This window comes from Miniopterus schreibersii (assembly GCF_964146895.1).
Source record: "Miniopterus schreibersii genome assembly, chromosome: 14".
Classification (NCBI taxonomy): Eukaryota; Metazoa; Chordata; class Mammalia; order Chiroptera; family Miniopteridae; genus Miniopterus; species Miniopterus schreibersii.
The window spans coordinates 55541812-55563848 of NC_138114.1; the positions used below are offsets into that span (position 1 = coordinate 55541812).

The following is a 22037-nucleotide window of genomic DNA, read 5'->3' on the forward strand; positions in this document are numbered from 1 at the left end:
ACCCCAAATAAACCAGCTCTCTGTGGTGCAAGAGAAAATGAATTAAAACTCACTCTATCACACTGGGCGGAAACTGAGTAAGACCATCGCAGGAATTAATGATCTGGGAGCTGTCTAAAGTCCTTTGTGAAACAAAAGAGGGAATGAAAAATGCATAAAATGAGCTTTCTAAGTAAACGCACAAGGTTTCCACATCTACAGCGACTCAGTATCACTTTTCGTCTCGGCCGCCTGGTGTTTTCAATGAAGGACAGATGAGCTCAGAATCGCACTTGGGTTACCACCAGAGTGTCTGCAGGGTAATGAAATCCAAGGCACACCCCCCACTTTCCTCTTACAACCGAGAACTGTTTGAAATTAATAGGTTTGTCTCACTGATGTTTTAAGATCCCAGTTAGAGAAAACTTTGTTTCTCTTACATAACCCTCCACTTCCTGCTTCACAGGAGCCAAAAAGCTGCTAGAATCACAAATTAAAACGTGAAATGACCACGACTCCGAGGGCCTGAGCCTGCAGAACCGATGTCCAAACCCCTCAGTCATGCTCTCAAGTCTCAGTCCCTGGGGCCCTGTCACCTGGTCAGACCTGCAGACCTCATGCCTGGGGCCCTTTGGGCCTTGCAGCTGGGAGTTGGGGGCTGGGGGCCTGTCACTCACTGGAACTTGAGGTCCTCCTGTGGCCAATTCCCGGGCACCAAGCCTCAGGGGAAGCTGCCACTCTGGGACCAGGGCAGAAGCTCTGTCCCCAGGAGCCGGGCTGGGTGGAGCACTGGGGTGGGGACCAGGAGTCCAGATCAGATAGGGAGACCGCATGAGCTAGGCCAAGGGTGTGGAGTGTGGACACAGGCTGGGCACTGTCCTGGCCACATGGCACCAGACTGGGTGGGAGAGTGGCCTCACCCAGTGCTGCCCCATCTGAATCTGATAATGGGCAGCTGTCGAACTCTAAATGGCAAACATGAGGAAGGCGCTCCCAGAAAAGACCCCACCCTGTTGCCTGTCGTCCCCTCAATAGGATCTTTTTCATTCCAAGTGGTTTCATCTTTATGGTAGCCACAGTCTAAGGCCATCCTGCCAAAAAGATGGGTGAGGCCACCTGCAGCTGAAATACTCAGGCAGAGGAAAGAGCAAACTAGACCCACGGCCACCATTCTCTTCCCACGTCAGCAGCTCCCCATGCAGAAGGGCCACGGAGCATCCACGAACAGCAACCCCCGGGAATGTACGTGCATGAAGACAAAGGGAGCACCAGTGGGTGGGTCAGCTATAGGGAGTGGCACCTGGGCAAGGTCCCTAGATAATACACATCCTACAAAAGCGGTACCAGTTACTACGGCAGAAAAAACGTTCCTTCCCCTCCAGACATCCCACCCGTGGCTGCGTCTCTCGGCGTGTGCCTCTGAAACAGGAGGCAGCTGGGCTGCCCCGCCCACCCACAAGCACGACATTCACATGATAACACAGTCTGAGAACAGGCTCTGATGGATGGAAGTCAGCTGCTGGCTAAGGTTTGTCGGCCGCCATCTCTGATGTGGTCTCAGAGGAAGGAGGGGGATACCAGGCACCCTGAACATTTGTCGCTCAATCTGAACTACTTATTAGAACATCCCAACTCTGCCTCAAACTTTGGGATAAGAATATACCATATTTGCAGTGGGCAGACTTGAAACATTCATCCTGCCTGTAAGCCGCTACCCGAGGATATCAGGAAATAAACCTAATGGGGAAAAAATCCTTACTGCTTTCTAAAGATTGCATTGTCATGGAAACCAACCAAGTTTATGGGTTGCCAGTAAGAAAAAGAACATCAGCAATCTATATTTATATTCTTGCCTCTGCCCTACATCCCAACGTGCCCAGTCTGGGACCCCTTGTGTGACCACCTTCATTCACTGAGGCGTCTCTGTGCCCCCTTACCCTAGATCCAGGGAAACCACGTGTGGGGGCTCAGGGCAGGAGCAGCAGATGAACTCCTGATCCTGTGCCAAGGATGAGGGGCAGGAAAAACCCCTGGCCCACTGGCTCCTCTGCCAGGGGAGCTGTTACTGGAGCCGGATGTGCCAGGGCTCCACCTGGAGATTCAAGCTCTAGGTCCCACCAGGCCAATGAGCCAGTCAGGCCTTGGCTGGTTCCGTGGCCCCATCTCCCCATCTGTAACATGGGGCCTGGACCCGCCTACCGAGGAGATGCTATGGGCGTCTCACAAGGTAGCAGAAGCACAGTGAAGGTTAGCTAACAGCAACATTCATTTACTACACACCTACTGTGTGCGGGCACAGTGCTCTCTCCACATGTCCTCTGCAGTCCTCACAGCAATCTGCAAACTCACTGTTGTTAGCCTCATCTCACAGGTGGAGAAACTGAGGCTCAGAGAGGCTCACCCAGTTGTTCAGGGCCACTGAGCACTCTGGGGTCCAACCCTGGTCTCACACACAAGGTTTATGGGGCTGCCCAGCTCAGGGTGGGCTGCACCTCACAGGGCCACACACCCTTTCACGTGTCATCAGCAACTCATTCGAAGTGTTAGAAAAAAATATGCCAAACTTAGAAGCCAGGCAAAGATTCCTGCATGTCCTGCCAGTATCATGCACCACTCCAGAGCAGGGCTTGGCAAACTGCAGAGTGCGGGCCAACGGCTGGCTGCCCTTCTTTGTACAAAGGGTTTTACTGGGACACGGCCACACCCATTCATCAATGTATTTATTGTCCGTGGCTGCTTCTGAGAGAAGGTGGCAGAACTGAGCGGCACTTACAGAGACCAGATGGCCCCTACAGCCTGAAATATTTATTGTCCGCCCTTTACAGAAAAGGGTTGCTTTTCTGTGATCCTGTGACCCTGGTCTAGGGGTCACCGGGCGTCTCAGGAAGGTCTCAGTTTTGCTTATTATTTTTACCATTGATTAGGGTCCAGTCTCAGCACAGATACGAACTTGTAGAAAACAAAAAAGCTGCCAATTATTTTTGTTCAGCAGAGAAGCAAATTTTAGAAACAATGAAACACCTCCAAGGCGATGACTGGTTAGCTAGTATCAAGCGCCTGACACCTGACGCCACTGCAGCCCAGCCCTCCTGATACATTGTTTCTCCCAACTTCCTCCTCTCAGCCGGCTCCGCCCTCGCTACCGAGTCAGGCCTCAGACAGTGCTCAGTGTGGATCCACACGAGTTACGCTGTAGCCTTCTGGAAAATTATACTTTGTGGAACATCAGCAATGCCCGCCTGGCCGATGGTTAGCAAAGAAGCGTCGGGACCACACACCACTCTCAAGAGGCAGCGGCAAACCAGTACCTTGGCGTCCTGGCGGCTGCGGGAAGCCAGGGCGATCTGCCTGGCCAGCTTCAGGGCTTCTATCCGCATGACGGCAAACTCTAGCTCCTCCTGCCAGAGGGGCGGGCGTGAGCCAGGGGAGCGCACCCCACGGGGTGTAAACGTGCGCGCAACGGAGGAAGGAAAGCGCCAGGGGACGTGTCACGACAGGCACTCGGGGAAACACGCTCAGATCTCTGTCACAGTTAACACCTCAGCAGATCATGAAATAAGTGTTTAATTTCCTTTTTTTTTAAAATCGCCCTTTGGGATGTCTATCAGGAATATTATGCATTAGAATATGAAAAAACAAAATAAAAAATTCTACTGCACTGTTTCTTTGGTTTCTTTCCTTCTGTTCGTTTAATGTAAAGTCGGCTAACAATTCCCTCAGCTGGATTTGTATCTCCCAGACGACTGTTAACAGTCTCTCTAGGTTTGCTCTGAATGGCCGGGTTCGAGAGGATATCAAATTAAGTCGTCAAATTTAAAGCACAGACGAGGTCATTGTCTCGGCTCCAGATGCAAGACCGAGTCCAGATGTTATCTCGATGGGAGTCTAAGAGCCTCGTGCATATAAATAGCCGGGTTCCACGGTGATCTAATACCCGTGGTTCTGTGAATGAATCACAGGCGCTGCACCGGGGGCTTTCAAAACGTCTGAAAAGCAACCGGGCCCGGTTTCTAAATTGCAGTACAAATGGTCTGCTCCCTACGCAATCGCACAATCTTGACCATTTGGGCGACTTGGGTAAAGGACGCCACATACATCAGTCCCTGAGGGGCAGATGTTTTGTTTGGAACATTCTCCACAACTCTTTATTAAACCTTTCCTCACTGCGTCTGGGGTTCAGAGGTTCATTCGCTACTGAGGTTTTGACAAACTCCCCAAAGGTCACACGTGGGCTACAAACCTGCAGTTTCTGAGCAAACACTGGGGGGTTCTTTTCTGCTAAGTCGGGTTCCAGGTAGTCAAGTGCGCCACAGAGGGAGGCCGGGTGAGCCAGCCTGCTGAGCAGGGCATCGGCAGAGGCGAAGGAGCCCTCGGGAGCTGTCTGCAGGCCGGCAGCGGGGGACAGAGGAAAAACAGAGCAGAGCAGAGTGACATCGATTCCAAGCAAGAACCGCACATCCATCTGGGGACATTTCTGCCTTAAGGCTAAAGAGAGTGTCAGCCGGGGGCTGACGCTGTCCCGTTCCTCTGGGCTGAGTCCCACGTGCTGACAATCGGAGTCTCGAGAGTGGCAGGCCCAGTCCCCACCCCAAAAGCAGCCTTAGGCACCCTCCCCACCCCCAAGCCACCCTCATTCCCTAACCAGTCGGTGGGAGGGAAATTATTTATTTGAATATCTCGGTGGGTGGGAGATAAGCCATTTGATGGGTTTTCCAAACATAACATAACTCATCAAGAAAATTCTTCCCAGGATAGATATCAAAGAAAATAAGGTTTTGGCAAAGGTCATAGAAAGATGATTTCAAAGGAGAAAGCGTCTCCTGATGGATCAGAAAGACTTCACAATCAGAAGCCAGCTTTGTAGAAGGCAAACCAGGCGTCAGGATATTTTTGCGAGATTGTCTGAATCACGTCCAGACTCTCTTTTTGTTTGATCTTATTTTCCCAGTAGCCAACCGCAAGACACATAGTAGGTGCTCAGTAAATATTCAATGCATGCGATACATGGTTTACTATTATGGAACAAAAAATAAACTAAATCAATGGCCTTAAACCCCTCTGGGGGTTGCTAGGAGGGAGGTAAAAGAAATAAAAATAAAATTCACCTAGAAGGATGGTCTATTTTAAGTGTACAGGGGTTGAGGCAGGGTGTGTGTGTATGTGTGTGTGTGAGGCCTTCAGCCCAGGTCCATGTGCCCTGAGGAAAGAGCTATGTCCTGGTCTATAGACAGGAGGGACTTCCCACCACCAGGAAAGCCACTGTCCCACCAAGGAGAGTGTCCCCTGAGAAGCAGGTACCCACGGATGACAATCCCAAAGCAACTGCCCAGCCCGAAGGGGCTAAAGGTGGGAAGTAAGTAACCCTGAAGGCAAATAAAGCCTGTAGGTGATTCCACAACTTCCGGTGGGGTCTCCTCGGCGGGTTTCTGTGGTTGGGGCGATGGGTGGGGCCTACACCAGGTGCCAGGTGAGTGTTGCTCTGAAGGCCTGGCCCCCTTGGTGATGGGACCCAGTTGGCAGTGACCTCAGCCCCAGTGACCTCAGGCCCCTCTGACCCCACTTACAATTTCAATCGCATCTGAGGTGGCGCCCAAGGCCATGGCCTCCAGCTCTTTCTGGGTGGATTTCTCTGGCATCTGCAAGTGTGGCTCTTGGTTGGGGGCCAGCCCTCTTGCGACCGGATGGAGGATCTTCGCCCCGGCATTCACAAGGGCTTCGGTCTCCTCAAAACTTGACCTGAGGACGCAAAGGGCACCTTTAGTCTCATTGGAAATGCCACTGAAATTGGCCTGGACGCCCTCCTCAGTCAACATTCTGAGGGATCCTGGACCTGTAGGGCTGTGTTCCCAGAGGGCGGCCACGGGGCCTGCAGGCTGGGCAGCCTCAGGAAAGGGTGGTTCAGCCCCAAGCCAGGGCCTGCTGACGCGAGGGTTGGAAGCACAGATCCACTGGCTAAGAGGCATGCTGTGGAGGTGGGCTGACCGCCAGTCGCCTGGCTGTGTACCCCAGGGGAGGTGACTGGGTCCCGTGTCTCCTGTTCTGCAAGACAGAGACAGTGTATGTCTCTGTGAAGGTCCAGGGAGGGGCCTCCTGCAGGTAAAACACCTGACACAGGGCCTGTCACCTGGCACCATCATTGCGGGAATGACATCACCATTATTACCCTTCTTTCGCTCGCAGAAGGTTCCCGAGTTTTGAGGTCAAAGCTGAGCTTTCACTCCCGCCCACTGGAAGGGGCAGGCAGGAGATGACAGGAAGGTCCCAGTCTTAGGGTGAGGCCCCCACCTGCCCAATACAGCAGCACCCAGCTCAGCACACAGCCCTGACGGAGGCTGACATTCGCACCGACGGGCGTAATAAACGCTGGCCGGGCACTCCACGCCTGCCGGCCCGTGACAGTGCTTCTTCGGGGCATCTGTTCACTCCTCCCGAAGGCTTGGAGGACAGCACCCCACCCCCATGGCACAGCTGGGGACGCCTGCAAGACCGAGAGCCCCGTTTTATCTCCCTCAAACCCCTACAGGGTCAGTGTCATTGTCACTCTCGCGTGACACACGAGGAAAGGACAGCACCGGGGGTGAAGGGACTTGCACGAGGGAACACAGCCAGAGAGGTCGGGCGCGGGACAGGAGTCCTGAGCACGCTGCCTTCCCGGGGGACAAATTACAAAGCTGTGTGAGCACTGGGGCGACTGGGAGGCTCCCGTGCAGCTGTTACGGGCTTTCGCCTCCGCCCTGAGGGCAGCCGGTGACGAACCCCCCGCACGCGTCCGCGTGGGCACCGAGAGACGGAAACGTCAGCCGCCTGAATAGTCACAAACGAACGGAGCCGGGACGGGGGCGCCAACCCGCGCGGGGGCCCCGTAACCCTCTGGCCTGCTCTGTGAGCCTCTCGTGGCGGAACTCGTACCCGGAACACGGCGTCGGGGACTCCGACATCCGGACGGGGGGAGACTTGACCGGGCTCTCCTGAGACGTGTCGAACATCAGGTACAGGGCCTGCTTCTTCGGGGCGGCGTCGTCCGGCTGTGGGAGCAAAGCCGCACGTCAGCCCGGCCGCAGACACGAGAGCACCGTCACCGGGAGGAGCCTCCCTGTTCTCAGGCCACCAGCAGAGGAGCGGACGGGCGCCGTCAGGACAGAGGGGGGTGGACGGGGGGGGGGGCCCAGCTGCATCGTCGGCCCGAGCGCCGGTGGGCAGCGGTGCCGGCCACTGGGGATACGCAGGGGCAGAGAGGAGCCCACTCGGGGTGCTGCCCGCAGCCAAACGGGGGACGCGCATGAGGACCCAGCACACTGCGCAGCCCTGTCGAGACCGGCTGGCTTAAAGCCGCCGCGGAGAAGCAGCAACGCGGAGAAAGGCGGCGATGGGAGTGCCCGGCGCCGGCCACTGGGCTCAGGGCCCCGCTGGACGCCAGCGCCCAGGGCCAGGTGCTCCGAGGCCACAGATAGGCAGCCACGGAGACAGCTGCCCGTCGTAACCCCTCAACGCGTGGGGGCGACACTCTTCAGTGACGGGGCAGCTGGTCTAAAGACGACAGAAAACAGTGCCCCCGAGAAACAACAAAACCGCTCCCCCGCTTTTTAAAGGAAACCTGACTAGTTCCCCCTCAGCCCGGGGAAGTCACTGGCTGGTCTGGCTCAAGGAGAGAGCATCAGCCCGTAGACTGAAGGGTCCCGGGTTCGGTTCCCGTCAAGGGCACGTACCTCGGCTGCAGGTTCGATCCCCAGGCCCAGTCGGGGCGCGTGTGGGAGGCGACCAATCGATGGGTCTCTCTTGCATCGATGTTTCTCTCTCTCTCCCCCTTCCACTCTCGCTAAAAAAGCAATGGAAAGACTATCCTCGGGCAAGAATTTAAAAAAATAAAGGCCACCTGAAGCGGATGGAGTACACGCCTCAGACCCGAGCCCGGCTCACCCTTCCCGGGCACCCAGGGCGCTGTGGACACCCAGGGCCTTGATTTGAGATCCGAGTTCCCCGGATGCTTTGCTGTGTTGTCCCGACAAAGGACAGGCTGGGAAAGCAAGTGCCCTGACCGGCTGGGGGAGGGAGGAAGACTTACAGGTAAGGAGCAGCCAATTTTCTCCATATATTCAATTTCATAGGAGTGTCTGTAATCCAGCTCTGCAGAGCAAACAAAAGGAGAGGTGTCAGTGCCAGAGGAAAACACGGGAGGGGCTGGGCTGGGCTGGGTGGGAGCGAGAGTCTAAGCTTTCTGAGGTCCTCAGGCCAGAGACGCCCAAAGCAGCTGGAGACTCGGCTCGGCTGATTTCAGACAACTGGTCAACCTCTGGCTACAGGGCCCCTGCCACGTAGGAGCCTGAGAGCATCCTGGGGAATTAAACGTCACGACCACACAGGTTTGATGGGGACGGATCCGAGCACTGAGCACCCAGTTTTCCATCAGAGGGTGCACACCGTTTGGGTGCTGGTTTTCTCCGAAAGTCTCATATGCAACACGTGGGCTGTTCCCACATCCCAGTGACACTCTGGACCTGGACCCCCTGGTCGTCCCTCCCTGAGAAGTCAGCTCCAGCCAGGCCCTGGAGCAAGGGGGGGAGACAGATACTGTCCCTTCGGTGCTGCTTGTGAGAGAAGCTCTGCAAGTCACCTAGACCATCTCCCCAAGTCCTGCCGGTGCCTGCAGGGCTGGTCCAGATCAAGTGTTCAGGTCCAGAGACTTTTACAGTCCAATTTGGTAGAGAGATGACCTATTTCAAGTTGACGAGACTTCAGGCTGCAAAAACGATCAGACGGGGCACCTGCCTTCGGGAGACAGGCAGTCCGGTCAGGAGGCAGGGGAGGCGCCCGCAGCAGCAGCATGGTGTTAAGGGACCCCAGGGTGCTCATGCCACACTCGGGCAGGCAGAGCAGAGGAGGTGTCCAGGGAGAAGCTGGGAGGGGGCCGGACAAGCGTGGGACACAGGGAAGGGGGCCAACGGCACAGGCCACAGGCAGCTGACAGGGGTGTCCCTGGGGAAAGTATTGGGGCTCATGGCTCCGGTGTGTGTGCAGAGGAAAACCAGGACTGAAGAGAGGTGGAGTCAGCTGCCCTGCGCCCCAGTCTCTGGGGTCAGGTCAGAGTGACGTGGTCACTGTTAAGCCTCCCAAGCCCTAAGCCAGAGGGCCAATCAGGTCGCCAACCAAAAGGCCCCAGTCTGCAGAAAACACAGGGCCAAACAAGGTGAGGACACCTAACTGGATCATCCTTTCATCTGTAGAAAGGCAGTGCAGGGAGAAGACAGGCATCTCCCTGGTACCATCTGGAGACCTCACAGGCACAAAGCCAACCACCGAGAGGCCTGAGCGCGGGAGAGTCTCGAGGAGGCGTCCGCGTTACAGTTAAATTCACCTGCACCCCCCCGGCTCCTGGTTAGCAGCTAAGAAGCAGAGGTAAGGTTTTCGTGTTTGGTTCATCCTCATATAGACGTCTACTCAGTTTTTTAAACTTGTTAGAATCAACATCTCGGAAAGGGAAACTCGGAGCTACCACGACGGCTCAGGGCTGGAAGGAGGGCCCAGGACCGGCCCGCAGGCTCACACAGTAGGGGGCGGAGGACTGGGACCAGGACACCACCAAATCGGGAGACGATTAACCCCCGGGTGAAAGGCTCTAGTTGATCCCCCATCCGCTTTCCTAACAAGAAAGAAAGTGTGTCCCTTTGGTTAGAGCATCGGCCTGCAGACTGAAGGGTCTCGGGTTCTGTTTCTGGTCCAGGGCATGTACCTTGGTTGCAGGTTCGATCCCGGGTCCCAGCTGGGACATGTGGGGGAGGCAGCCAATCGATGTGTTTCTCTCATGTCACTGTCTCTCTCTCTCCATCCCTCCCTTACACTAAAAAAAAAAAAAAAAAAAAATGGAAAAAACTTTCCTTGGGTGAGCATTATAAAAAAAGAAAGGAACTGTGGGAGCCAATATACTTTTTCAGGAAAATCAGTGTTAGTGGAAAAAGTAATTAAAAAAAAAAAGGTTCACCCAGTCACTTTGCGCTGACTTAAGATCTATGAATTTTCAAGCCAAAGAATCAGGCAGGAGGCTGAACGTGAACTCACACGGAAGCGAGAGGGAGACGAGTCAGGCACGCAGGCGCCCGGGCCGGCTCGGAGGACCCTCCTCGGCTGGCCAGCCCGGGGGGACCTCTGGTTTGGGGTGTGGGTAGAAGGCGTGGCCACGTGGGGGGCATCCGTGCGGCCGATGCACAGTCCTGGCACCAAGAAGGCTCGGGAAAGCTGACCTACACTGACCCTTTGCCTCGAGTGATGCTCCGCCAGGCGACATGTGACACAGCCGAGGAGGAACAAAGCCTGGGCGCTCAGGGTGGGGAGTTAGAGGGGAGCGTGCGGGCCCTGAGGGGGTCCTGGGTCACACACGGCCGGTTTCGGGCCTCGGGCTAGTTGAAACGCAGCCTCAGCCCGGCGTGCACTGGGCGCTGCAGCCACGGCAGTTACCCGGCTTAGAAGGTCCTTTCCCGGCCTTCTGTTCCCTGGGGGCAGTGGTCTCCAAGGCGGGGTGGGGGTCCGGCCGGCCGCCAAGCTGCTTACCCTCTGTGGGTGAACTGAACTTGGTCTCGTTGACGAAGGTGGACAGGTCCGAGGGCTGCGGGTAGTCCTGTTTGTCTGCCTCCAGGTCCACAGTCATGCACGTCCACTTCTGGTTGGTGACCGCCAGCTTCTCCTCGTCGGTCGCGTGGACCACCGCGGAGATCACCGGCGGCGCTTCGGGGGTCGCCGCCGGAGTGGGCTCCTGCGAGGAAAAGGGGAGCAGTCTCTCCTCTGGTCCCGCCTCTGTGTCCGAAACCCCCCACCCAGGCGTCCAGGGCCCGCGCACTAGGACAGGTCCCTGTCGAAATGCCCCGTGTCCCTGGGCTCTGCTCAAAGTGGTCCCGAGGACATCAGTTCTGTACTCTACGAATTTCCTTTTCTGGTGGCTCGTTTCAGGGGGTGACCACGGGTTTAAAAAGAACTGGGATTTGGGGTCTTGGTTACTTAAGATGTTCTGGCTTTTTCATGTCGAGAAAGACCAGGAAGTTTTTACTTCCGGCGATTTTATCACTGCGGCCACGGTGCTGTGCCCACATGTCACTCGCTCACTAGCACCTGACAGCCTCACCCGCCATTGGGGACAGAGAAAGGGGGCTCGTCTCCATCCCCACAGGGGGCGGGCAGGGCAGGGCGGGGGCCCAGGGATGTCAGAGCAGAGCTGGGATGGGACTGGGACCTGAGACCCCTGTGCTGGGACCGAGGGCCTCTCCCCGCAGCTCCTGCCCTGCCCGGGGTTGGCTGCTGGGGCTTCGCTGGCTCAGACTGGGAGTGGGAGTGTGTTTGGACCTCGAGTGGCCTGGACACTCGCCACAGGATAACCTTCCTTGGTCTGTGACCCCGGAGAAGACATGGTTCACATCTGGCAGGGGCTGGGACTCGCATGAGGAGAGACGGGCTCCTTTATCTCCCCGCTCTGGTTACAAAGTCCGGTGCTCTTCTTACGTTCATTTTTTTCTCACTTTATATTCACTTATCTCAACAGACTTCCCCAACCTCATATTTATTCATATACATTTTCAGCAATTAACTGGTCCGAGTGGACCGGCACGATTCCTACAGGTTCCTCTAAAAAGTCCCACCGACATTCTCCTGAATATCTTTCTACTCCCAGGACACACCCTGACCTCCCCTCAAAGTGAAGGGACCAGAACGGTGTCTCGCGAACACTGAGAAACGCTCCACGTAGGAGGCAAGGAGAGGGCGCTGGGAACATGGCCGGGTGAGCAGAAGCTCTGCTGACCGGTGGGGAATAAAAATCACCCGCCTTAACCCCCAGCGAGCAGTAGAGTCGTAAACACCAAGGCAACATCGTACCTGAGAGGGTGGATCAGAGAGGGGAGACCGTTTTGGCGACTTTTTCACCCTAAACGTGTCACTGGAAACAAAATGGGAAATGTGAGCACAAACAGGCACAGAACATTCCAGAGCACACAGAGCAGACCGAAGCCACCGCCTCTGCTGCGCATCTGCCCAGGCCACCCTGCCGGCCGCGCCCACCCGCCGGCTCCTTCTGAGCCTGTAACAGGTGTCACTGCTGCCCCGAGGAAAGGTTCGTAGAGCTGGGAATCTTTACAGAGATGCCATGTTGGAGGGCTGACCCGGAACATCAAGCCAAGTTTAACCCGATGTGCTTACTTCCCTTATTTTACAAAGCAAATTTCGGCCTGGCCAGTGTGGCTCAGCGTCGGCCCAGGAACCAAGAGGTCCCAGGTTCGATTCCCGGTCAGGGCACATGCCCGGGTTGCAGGCTCGATCCCCAGTAGGGGGCCTGGAGGAGGCAATTGCTTGATGGATGTTTATCTCTCATGGATGTTTCTCTCTCTCCCTCTCCCTTCCTCTCTCTAAAATCAATAATATATATATTTTAAAAAGCAAATTTTGAGTGAGCAGATTAATAACATATCCTGGGATTCATCTAGGAATGTCTGAACCCACGACTGTGGAGGGAGGGATACAGGTTCCTGACACCAACGGACAGGATCAGATTCACAGCCGAGAGGTCGACACGTCACTTAATGGACGACGCTGGGGCTGAAGAGACGGGGAGAAGGTCCGGGTGCTCGGGGAGACCCGGCAGACTCCTGCCTACTCCCAGGAAGTGCCCTGGGGGGGGTGTCTGACTACAGGCAGGGCTGGAGGTGGGATCATTCTTTTAAACTTTGGTAAAAAATACACAGAACATAACATTTACCATCTTAAGTATTTTTAACTGTACAGTTCAGTAGCGTTAAGCACATTCACACCGTTGACCATCAATCCCTGGAACTCTTTTCAGGGATAAATGATTTTTTTTAAATGACTTTTCCTAACCATAGTGAACAGACAAGATTCTGGTCTTTTTTTCCTTTCTTTCTCCTTCATAAAAATAACTGGAGGCAGCGAGGGTGTGAGGCCAAGGAAACATCAGACAAAGACTCCCGAAGGGGCCAGAGGAAGGGACTTGCAGCCTAGATGGTTCCACTAAGTCCACTGGGAGGTCAGGGACCATTTCCGTGGTCAGAATGGAGGCTTCTCCACCTGCAGACTGGCCCCCACCCCCTGGTCTCATGGTCACGTCCTGCCCCCAGCAAAACAAGGGTCTGGGGCGGGGGAGCCCCTTATCCTCAGATCCCTCCCCCTCCCCTGCTCCACACGTCAACTGGTGGTCGGGCAACTTGGTGACCAAGTTCCTTCCTGTGTTCTCTCAAATAAACGCTCCAGCCATGGCACTCACTCACGAAAAATACTACGAACGGTTATTTACAGCACTTGCGGCATCTGCCATACGAACAGTGCAATCGTAGCTCGAAGCATATATTTATCCATGCATATAAATATATCGGCTGTGTGTTTTTTAAGTAGCTTAATGGCTCTCAAATACTAAACTCCCTTGGGCAGAAGAGAACCTGAGAGACTCAACCCTCTGCCGGGGCTGTGGGACGCCTGGGACCAGGCCAGCTTCCCCTGGAGAACAGGGTGGCAGAGAGGGTGCTTGTCCTTGGGCCCCTGGGAGCTGCCCACAGACCCCTCCTGGCCGGGAGGCAAAGCAGCAGAGACACAGGGGTGGTCTGCTCTGTTTCCCCGATGCCCAGCAGGACCACACCCCACAGGTGGCACGCCGATGCCCAGCCTGGTCCTGGGTGACTGAGGACGCAGGCCCCGAGCTGTTGGGCGATGGTTCTCACAGCCGTGAGCCCCGCTCAGAGCCAACCCCGACTTCAGGGGCTTCCACGGGTCTCAATTTGGAAACAGCCCGAGCGTTTCTGCTTCACGTGTCAGCGAGAACAAGCCACAGCTGTCACTTGCCACCCGTGGCCGGGCAGGATGGCCATGCTCCCATGAAGCCAAGGTACTTTGAAAGCGATCGCCCGCCTAGATCAGGGGTGGGGAACGTCCGGCCCGCAGGCCGTATAAGGCCTGTGAAATGATTCTGTCTGGCCCATTTGATGAGTTAATTAAATGTTTGACCACATAGAGCAGGCTAATTTTTAAGCCGGTCATTTTGTATCGCCCTCGAAGGATGTTACAAGTATCCAAATAGCCCTGGGCAGAAAAGAGGTTCCCACCCCTGGCCTAGATCGACTTAAAATGAAAGAAATGAGAGTTTAAAAAAAAAAAAGCATGGGTTTCAGATGAACATGTCTTATCCGATGTGCAAGGGGGAAAGTTCCATTCCCGACAAGCAAGCAGACGCTGGATGATCATGTTTTCACAGCCAAGCAGCTTCACCGACGCGAATCACTATGAGACAGAAAATGACCCCTGCCCCCGGGAAGCCCGCGCCCGCCATCCCCAGCCCGCCCCAGGGATGTGCAGGGAGCAGCCGCGGCGTGGAATGGAAAAGGGCTTGGTGGCGAAGACAAGGCAGGACAAAGCACATTCAGCGAAGGAGGCGGGTTCCGTTAAATTTACTTACAACAGAGAACACACAGACATCACATCTTCAACCATCCTGAGACAAGAAGACAAAGAGAGAGAGAGACAGACAGAAGGAACTGACAAAAAGATAGATCTGCAGCTGGCTGGTTATTAACCGGTCAGGACACAGCAGCCGCCCGCTACGGTCCGCCGGGGAGCGTGGACACTTTCTGGAGAGGGCCTCCTGGGAGATGCCTCCTGTGATGGTTCCAGGGATCCCATAAAGCCCCGGTGCCTACGAGCCTCGTCCCCAGCGCTGGCCGGTGTGGCTCCGTGGTTAGAGCGTCGGCCCGAGCACTGAAGGGTCTCGGGTTCGATTCCCGATCAAGGGCACGTACCTCAGGTGCGGGCTCCATCCCCGGTCGGGGCATGTGTGGGAGGCAACCTGTCAATGTTTCTCTCTTACACGGACGTTCCTCTCTCTCTGTCTCTCCCCTTCCCTTCCACTCTCTCTAAAAAAAAAAAAAAATCCAATGGAAAAAATATCCTCGGGTTACGATTAATGAAAAAAATTAAATTCAATTCAAAAGAGCCTTGTCCCAGCGTAGGATCCCAAGCCATCTGCCCCAGAGGTGAGAGTGCAAGGTGGGCTGGCTTCCCAGACCTCTGGCGGCTCTGAGGCTAGAACAGGGTAGCCAGGCCAGCTATGGGGGGGCGGGGGGGCCTGAGGAGCCCAAGCAGAAGGCGGTGCCCACAAGCTGGCTCTAGTTCAAGATGACAGAACATGACTTTGCAGTCTGAGCATTTCCAACTTCTCTCGCTTGAGGCTTAAAATAAAGCTTCTAACACAGATCTATGGAGCCTCTCACAGAAGACTGTTTGGGTAACTGATCTAAGAAAAGTCCACATTTTTGGCCAGGAGTGCCTCCCACCTCCCACCAGACAGCTGCAGGGTCACCCAAGGCCAAAGCCCGCTTAGGGAACCTCTGTTCAGGAAGCCCCGGGCTCTTCTCAAATGTGAGATGCTCGCTCGAGAGAGCCCAGGATGGAGGTAAACAGGGCACCCGCCTCGATCGGTTAGCGCCAGGCAGGCTCAGCGGGATTCACAGGGCCAGCAGCTGTGGGCTGTTCTGCTGGTCTCTGCAGCCTTGTTAAATTATTGACAATGCTTCACACGAGAGCAAGGAGAAAGGCCCCTGCTACCAAGCCACACCACGCTTGGACCAAAGTCCTGAGAATGGACCTGCAGCCACCCGAGTTAGGGCTGGGGCCCGGGACGAGTTCTGGAGGCAGGGACGTAAGGTAATCTACCTGGGGAGTGTTTGTGAACAATGGCCCAGTTATTAACGGCCTCCGGGACTGAGGGGATGGCTTTTCCCTTTCAGGCCCCACTGACCTCTTCTGGGTCTATAGGGCCTGTGGACTCATCTGCAAAAGATGCTACAGAGAGGAATGGAGACCAGCGGGTATTTCTCACGGGCTGGCTGGGGGACAGGGAGACGCCCAGGCTGCCCGGAGCCAACTGCATTTGCCTCCTGGACTCATCTCATTAATGGGCAGAAATAAATACTATACATTTAAACAACATTTTAAACAGCCTATCTCCCAAGCTGCTAGGAGGAGCTCCAAAAAAATATAATTCACAGGCTAAATGGGAAAGACCACAGGGAGGCTGAGCAGGTCTCTGCTGGACTGTTCCCTTTCTGCGGGCTCCCCAGCACTCCCCTGGGGTCGGAGGTCAGGGCTCAGCAGACCACAGACTCACTAAGGCAAAAGGTCAAGGACTCGAGACCCAAAGGGACACGTGGGTCGGGAAATGCCACGGTGGTGTCCCGCCCCAAACGTGGCGCCACCATGGCCGACGTGGGGGGGGTGCGGGCGGCTCCAGTTTACCCAGGCAGGTGACCAAGCGTCCAGCCGCCGCCCGGCCCCGCCGGGCCCCCTGGACTTACGTCTTCAGCGGAGTCTTCTTTTTCTTGGCGGGTTTGCTCAGCCCGTCTCCGTCTACTCCGTTGGCCTCCGTGGCACTGGCCGGGATCTCGAAGGAGGCTGGGGATTTAGAGGGTGAGCTGGGGGTCTTAGAGGAGGCCTTACAGGGGCCGACGGACTCGCCACAGGCGCCCGGGTCAGAGCCATACGACGGCTGGGGCAGGGTGGGAGACTCCTGCATTTTTGAGGTGGAAGAAAAGGGGTCAAAATTGGGGTCATCCCACTTGTCAATATCAAAGGTGTAGGTACCTTTGGCAATCGGGATGTCACTGGGGTCCGCGGGGGACCTGGTGGGCGAGGCAGGAGTGCTGTCCAGTTTCTCGGGGGCTTTTTTCATCTTTGGCCTCCTTAGGGGCATTTTGGCAACTGGCTTTTTGCCTGTCTTTTTGGTAGGAGGGGGGTTTTCCTGCTGGCTGTCCCAACTACCCTTGTCCTCGGAATAGTCAAACTCCAGCCTCACCGGGAGCCCTTTGGCGGGGGAGCCCTCCTGCCCCAGGCCGTCTGCCGGGGTCACCTCCTCTGCCTCCGGGGCCGAGGCAGGAGGCACCGTTTTCCTTCCGACGGGGGGCGAGTTCTGCACTCTGCCGCCTCCGGGAGCTGGGGGGACAGCCCCTTCTGCGCCCTCCGAGTCCAGAGGGCAGGCGGCCTTGGGCACAGCGGCAGGTTCCAGGGGTGCCTCCTCGGTGAGGGCGGGTCCAGAACCTTCCGGCGGGGCCGGTTCTGTCTTTGTCTCGGGTGCGTGACTCTCCTCACTGGGGACGGGACTCTCCTCAGCTGGCTCTTGCTGGGTCTCTCTCACTGGGGGTGTCTCCGAGGGTTTCTTCGCGGCCGGTTTCTTCTTTAAGGAAGGAGGCCTCGGTTTCTTAGTTCTCTTAAGGGTGCTGGAATCGCTGCCCGGGCCTGTGCTGTTGGCCTCCGGCGCCGGGGCCTCGGTGTTGCCTGAGCAGGAAGCACCGTCAAAGTCGCTGGCCTGCAGGCTGAGAGAGCGGGACAGCGTGGACTTGGAGGGGGGGACGGAGTCCGTGGACTTCCTCCGCGTGCTTGCTTTGCATTCCTGATTCTTAGAGTCTGGGGGGCGGGGCTCCGAGGTCTGGAAATGATCGACCAGCTCGATGTTGTCAAAGTCCAGGTTGTAGGTCCCACTGCTGGCTATCGGCTTGTCTTCGTCGAAGACGGTGGAGAAGGGGTGGGCGGGGGGCCGGAAAGGACTGCCTTCCGCCGACGTGCAGCGCGGGCCATCGGGGACCGGGACCGTCTCAGCGCCGCATCCTGAGGACACCAGACAAGGCAGTCACGTAAGGACACAGGACACTTGGGAGCATTTCTCATCTCGTGCCAGACTATCACCCTCTCAGCAGAGCCCCCGGCCAACCCGGCCCATCCCGCGGGCATCAGTCCCGCCCTCACCCATATCAGCTCCCGGCCGGGACAGGCTTACCCGCAGGCCCCTCCTCTGTAAGCAGGAGCGACAGGGCCGTTTACAGAACAGCCCAGATCATTCTGTCGTCAGAAACATTTACCAAGCGCCTGACTGGGACCAGGCACCGTTCTGGGTGCCGGGGACCCAACAATGAACAAAACCAACAAAATCCTTGTGCTCTGGGGAGTCATGTTCTTCAGGGAGAAGACAGTCAAGGAACAAATAAGCCAGGAAAACACATGGACCCTCAGACACGCGCCGTGGAGACAACGAAGCCGGGGAGGGGCCCCGCAATGTCAAAATAAGGTCGCTGGGCAGAGCCCTCCAAGGGGGAGACGTTTAAACAAAGATGGGAAACCAGGTAAAGGCATGAACCAGGGGGCACCGGGGGCATGTATCAAAGGTAACTGGTCTCCTATGCAGGGCGCACAGCGTTCACCCAAGTGCATCAACAGTAACTACTGTAATTCGTGATGTTTATCCCTTTATCCGAGCGGGAGATGCAGCAGGAGAGACCTAGGACAGACCCAGCATGCGGCGGGTGCTAAATGGGAGCTATTATTTAATTGTGGGACATTTAATTACATCCCTCGGTGCCCAGGCTGGGCTCTAACTACACGGGGGCTGTGCGGCGGCGAAGTGCTCCATCCCCGGGACCATGGACGTCCGAGGGGGAGGACCTCAGGGGACTCGCCGGTTGGCCTCTTCATTTCACAGATAAGAAAAGAAAACGGCTGGGATGAGCTGCACCCTGGCCCGGCCCCGACCAGGGCGGAGAGATGCAAGGTGAGCCCAGCGACTCCCGTCCTTGTCCGGTGAAGCACAAACGTGCCGGCAAGACCCAAGATAAGGTGATTGGTTCTGTAAAATGTAAGTTTCCAGGAGGAAAAGTCGGGTCTTTATTCAGCGCCAAAGGTCTCGCCTATTGTTTCACGTGGTGTTTTGGTCCCTTTGGCAACGTCCTGGGCACTCTGCGGAGGAGACCGAACAGCAGCCTCTCCTCCCTGGCCCTTTCTTCCCCAGGTTCTCAGGACGCTGCCTCCTCCAGCCCCTGGCAAGCAGACGCCACTCCTCACGCCCGGGCGACGCCCCACGCTGCCCACAGAAGGACCAGCGGACTTTTCTGCACATCACACGGATCTTCGTACAGCCCGAGCCGGGGGCTTTAGCAGACACAGTCCCGGCCGAAGCGTTCTCGCCAAATAACCTGCAGACATCTCGCCTCGCTGCAGTTTCCCAAGGAGAAGCGTCAGGTCCGTGGTCAGACTCCAACCGGTGTAATTAAAGTTCCAGTAAAAAGTTCCGAGGGATTAAGGGCTCCCACCCCTTCCGGGGGGCCTCGGTAACGCTTACTCTTTCGGAAACTGCCATCCAAGAAAGAGGCGGGTGTCCTGCGAGTGTTTCTTTCTAAGAATGGGCATTGTTTTGCTTTGTCGAAAAGGAAGCGAGGCGGAGGGAGCGAGGACGGGCCGGAGGACGGAGCAGAGGGGCCGAGCATCCCGGGAGGCGGCCAGGGTGCGCGGCTGGAGACCCCAGCGGCCACTCGCGCTCACGGCAGTGGCCTCCCTCTGCACGTGCCCCGGCGCTTGGGGATGGACCACACGCCACAACACACCGCCGTTTCCCTTTTTCTTCTAATTCTAATTCTTTTCTAAAGCACCCCTGCACTGCGACACCTGCCAAAGAGGACAGTTTATTCTCAATCACACATTTAACCTGGCGGTTACCATCTGTCATTCTCTGTCCACTACACTTAAGGGTGAGTTTTTAAATAATATCATAGAAAATGAATGTGCCCGGCCGGGCGTGGCTCAGTGGTTAAGCGTCAACCTAGGATCCAGGCGATCAGGGTTCGATTCCCGGTCAGGGCACATGCCCGGGTTGCGGGCTGCAGCCGATCAGTGACTCTCTCATCACTGACGTTTCTATCTCTCTCTCTCCCTCTCCTTTCCTCTCTCTGAAATCAATAAAGATATATTTAAAAAGAAAAAAAAAAGAAAATTAATGTTTTATACACTTTAGTATATAAAATGCTCTGGGAAATGTAAGCTGCCCTCCTGGTTTCTTTCCCAGAAGAATCAAATAATTCCAATAACTGCGCCCTCCGAGCTCAGCCGCGACTGGCCATGCAGGGTCAGACGCCCTGCTAACGGGCTGTCTAAAGGGGGAGATGGGACAACTGCGCTCATCGGACGCCAGCACAGACACCTGTCTCCCTGACAACGGTCCTCGCCCTCCTTCCCCAGCAACAAGCCCAGGCGTCTCCACCCTTTCTGCAACAACAGCCTGCTTGGACCCAGGGCAGGAAAAAAGAATTGTACCCATTTCTTTCCAGAACCAACATTAAAGTCAAAATGTTATTTTATTTTACAGACCCCCCTGGCTCCCCAACAGGGCGGGATCACAAGCGCAGGCCCCGCCCTCAGCCCGTTCCTTCTCCCGCCCAAGCTCCATCCCTCACCTGGGGCGGCCTCGAGCACAGGTGTGTGGAGGCCGTAGGGCCCAGCCCCACCCTTGGTTATTCCTTGGCTGAGGGGTGCAAACATGGGCACAGTCAGCCCTGGGGGGATGGGCCAGGAGAAGGGGGCTGGGTGGGCCCAGGACGGGGCCGCTCCTGGGTATCACAGCATGTCCGGAAGGGGTGCAGCCCCCAGACTCCTCCCACAGTGGGGGCTGTGTCCTGAGGAAGGGGGGCCCTCTACGGTGCGGGGCCCAGGCTGGCCGGGTCTAAGGATGGTACCGCCCGGGCCCTGACCCGCCTGCGGGGCCATTTCTCACAGTCCCATCTCCTTCCAGGCCAGAGGCGGGCCCGTCCCTGCTGGGCACCTGCAGGGCAAGGGCAGAGAGCACCAGCCAGGCGGGCAGGTGGCGGCCGGGAAATGAGATCCGTCCCATCCCCTCGAGACCACCCATCTCAAAGCTACTTTAGAAACGCCTGTATTTTAAGCCACACGAGGGGAGAAAGAATGTGGGAAAGGGGTAGGAAACCAGGTAACTCGAGGCTAATGAGAAATAAACGGGCCATCCCTGCGTGGATGCGGAGACCTATCCCTTTCTCTTCTCGCCTGTTTACTAAACATCTTCCTTCCCCACGTCCATGGGGCCGTGTCCTCTAATAAAACTGCAGATTCTATGGGCCGCCCAGACCAGTGTTCTCACGGGAGCAAAGGGCCAGAGAGTGGACCCCAAGGTGGCGCCAAAAACGCCCAAGACCCACCTGCCCCACTCAGACCCAATCTGGGTGCAGGTGGAGGCATCCAGGGCTAAAGGAGCGGTCTTCCCAGAAGCCTCCCCCAAACACCTGCAAAGTAAACACAGACCCACCTGCTGTACCAGCTCTCCCTCAGCTTCACTCCCAAAAACACAGCTCAGAGAGAGGCCCCAGCGACAGCCCCGGGGGTGGGTGCCCTCCTCCAGCCCCGCCCCAGGAGCAGCAGTCGCTTTGTCTCCCCAGAGGGCACTGGCCCTTGGTTACCTGTTTTTTCCGGGGAAGGTGGCACTGGCACGCTGACCTCAGGCTCTGGAGTGACCTCCGGGGGTGGCGGGGGTGGGGCCGGTGGGGCTTTGACAGGGGTCGTCGACTCTGGGGTCTCAAATGCTTCTTCAGAGTCAGAACTCCTGATGGAGAGAGGAAGAGACACAGGTTAGGCAGAGCCAGGGCTGCGCTTGCTCCCGGGGGCCAGGGGCCAGGGGCCAGAGCTGCTGAGCTGCACTTGGCCTCCTGACCCCCAGGGGGAACTAGGCTCACTGCCCAACTACACTGTTTGAGGACAGGCCTGAGGAACGTCATTGCACAGCATGAGTCCCAAGGGCGCGAATCTCACTATCATTTGCTTTGTGCCCAAGTGAAACGTTCTCTGAATTCAGCTCTACTCGAAATACACATTTCTGGCCTTCGTGGCAAATCCAAACGCAGTGGCATCTTTCGATCCCTGTTGGCATGTGTTGCCTGGGGTTGGTCCACACTGATAAGGAGGGGTCCCAGGAACACGTTCGATGCTGTGGCTCCAGAACACCCCAGGACCCCGACTCCCTGTCACTCAGCCCTCCCCCCCCCCCCCCCAGTGCTTCTCAGCCTCGTTTACTACGGACTTATTCTCTCTCATCGCATTTATGATCTTTCTTCTCCACTGAGCTGAAAGGTCAGGAGGGCAGCTGGGAATCGCAGCATCGCCAAGACTGAGCCAGGAGGCAGAGAATAAACGTGTGAGCGAGCGAGTGAACAAATGGAGCCCGCAGCCAGTCAGCTGGAGGACGAGCCCCACCGAGA

General features: G+C 56.5%; 1 protein-coding gene across 9 annotated transcripts in view; it reads right to left on the reverse strand.

Moving 5' to 3' along the window:
- TACC2 (transforming acidic coiled-coil containing protein 2) overlaps nucleotides 1-22037 on the reverse strand; it is a 107435-nt gene that overhangs the window by 9712 nt on the left and 75686 nt on the right. For 4 of the 9 annotated variants that reach the window (XM_081158302.1, XM_081158301.1, XM_081158300.1 and 1 more), the window contains 9 exons: nucleotides 21243-21385; nucleotides 16311-17616; nucleotides 11836-11896; nucleotides 10522-10723; nucleotides 8042-8103; nucleotides 6889-7004; nucleotides 5544-5715; nucleotides 4220-4360; nucleotides 3288-3377 (listed from right to left, as the gene is read on the reverse strand). In XM_081158302.1, the coding sequence (XP_081014428.1) occupies nucleotides 3288-3377; nucleotides 4220-4360; nucleotides 5544-5715; nucleotides 6889-7004; nucleotides 8042-8103; nucleotides 10522-10723; nucleotides 11836-11896; nucleotides 16311-17616; nucleotides 21243-21385 (2293 nt within the window). The remainder of the gene's footprint in view (nucleotides 1-3287; nucleotides 3378-4219; nucleotides 4361-5543; nucleotides 5716-6888; nucleotides 7005-8041; nucleotides 8104-10521; nucleotides 10724-11835; nucleotides 11897-16310; nucleotides 17617-21242; nucleotides 21386-22037) is intronic. The other 5 variants (XM_081158303.1, XM_081158307.1, XM_081158305.1 and 2 more) reach the window with 3 other exon arrangements.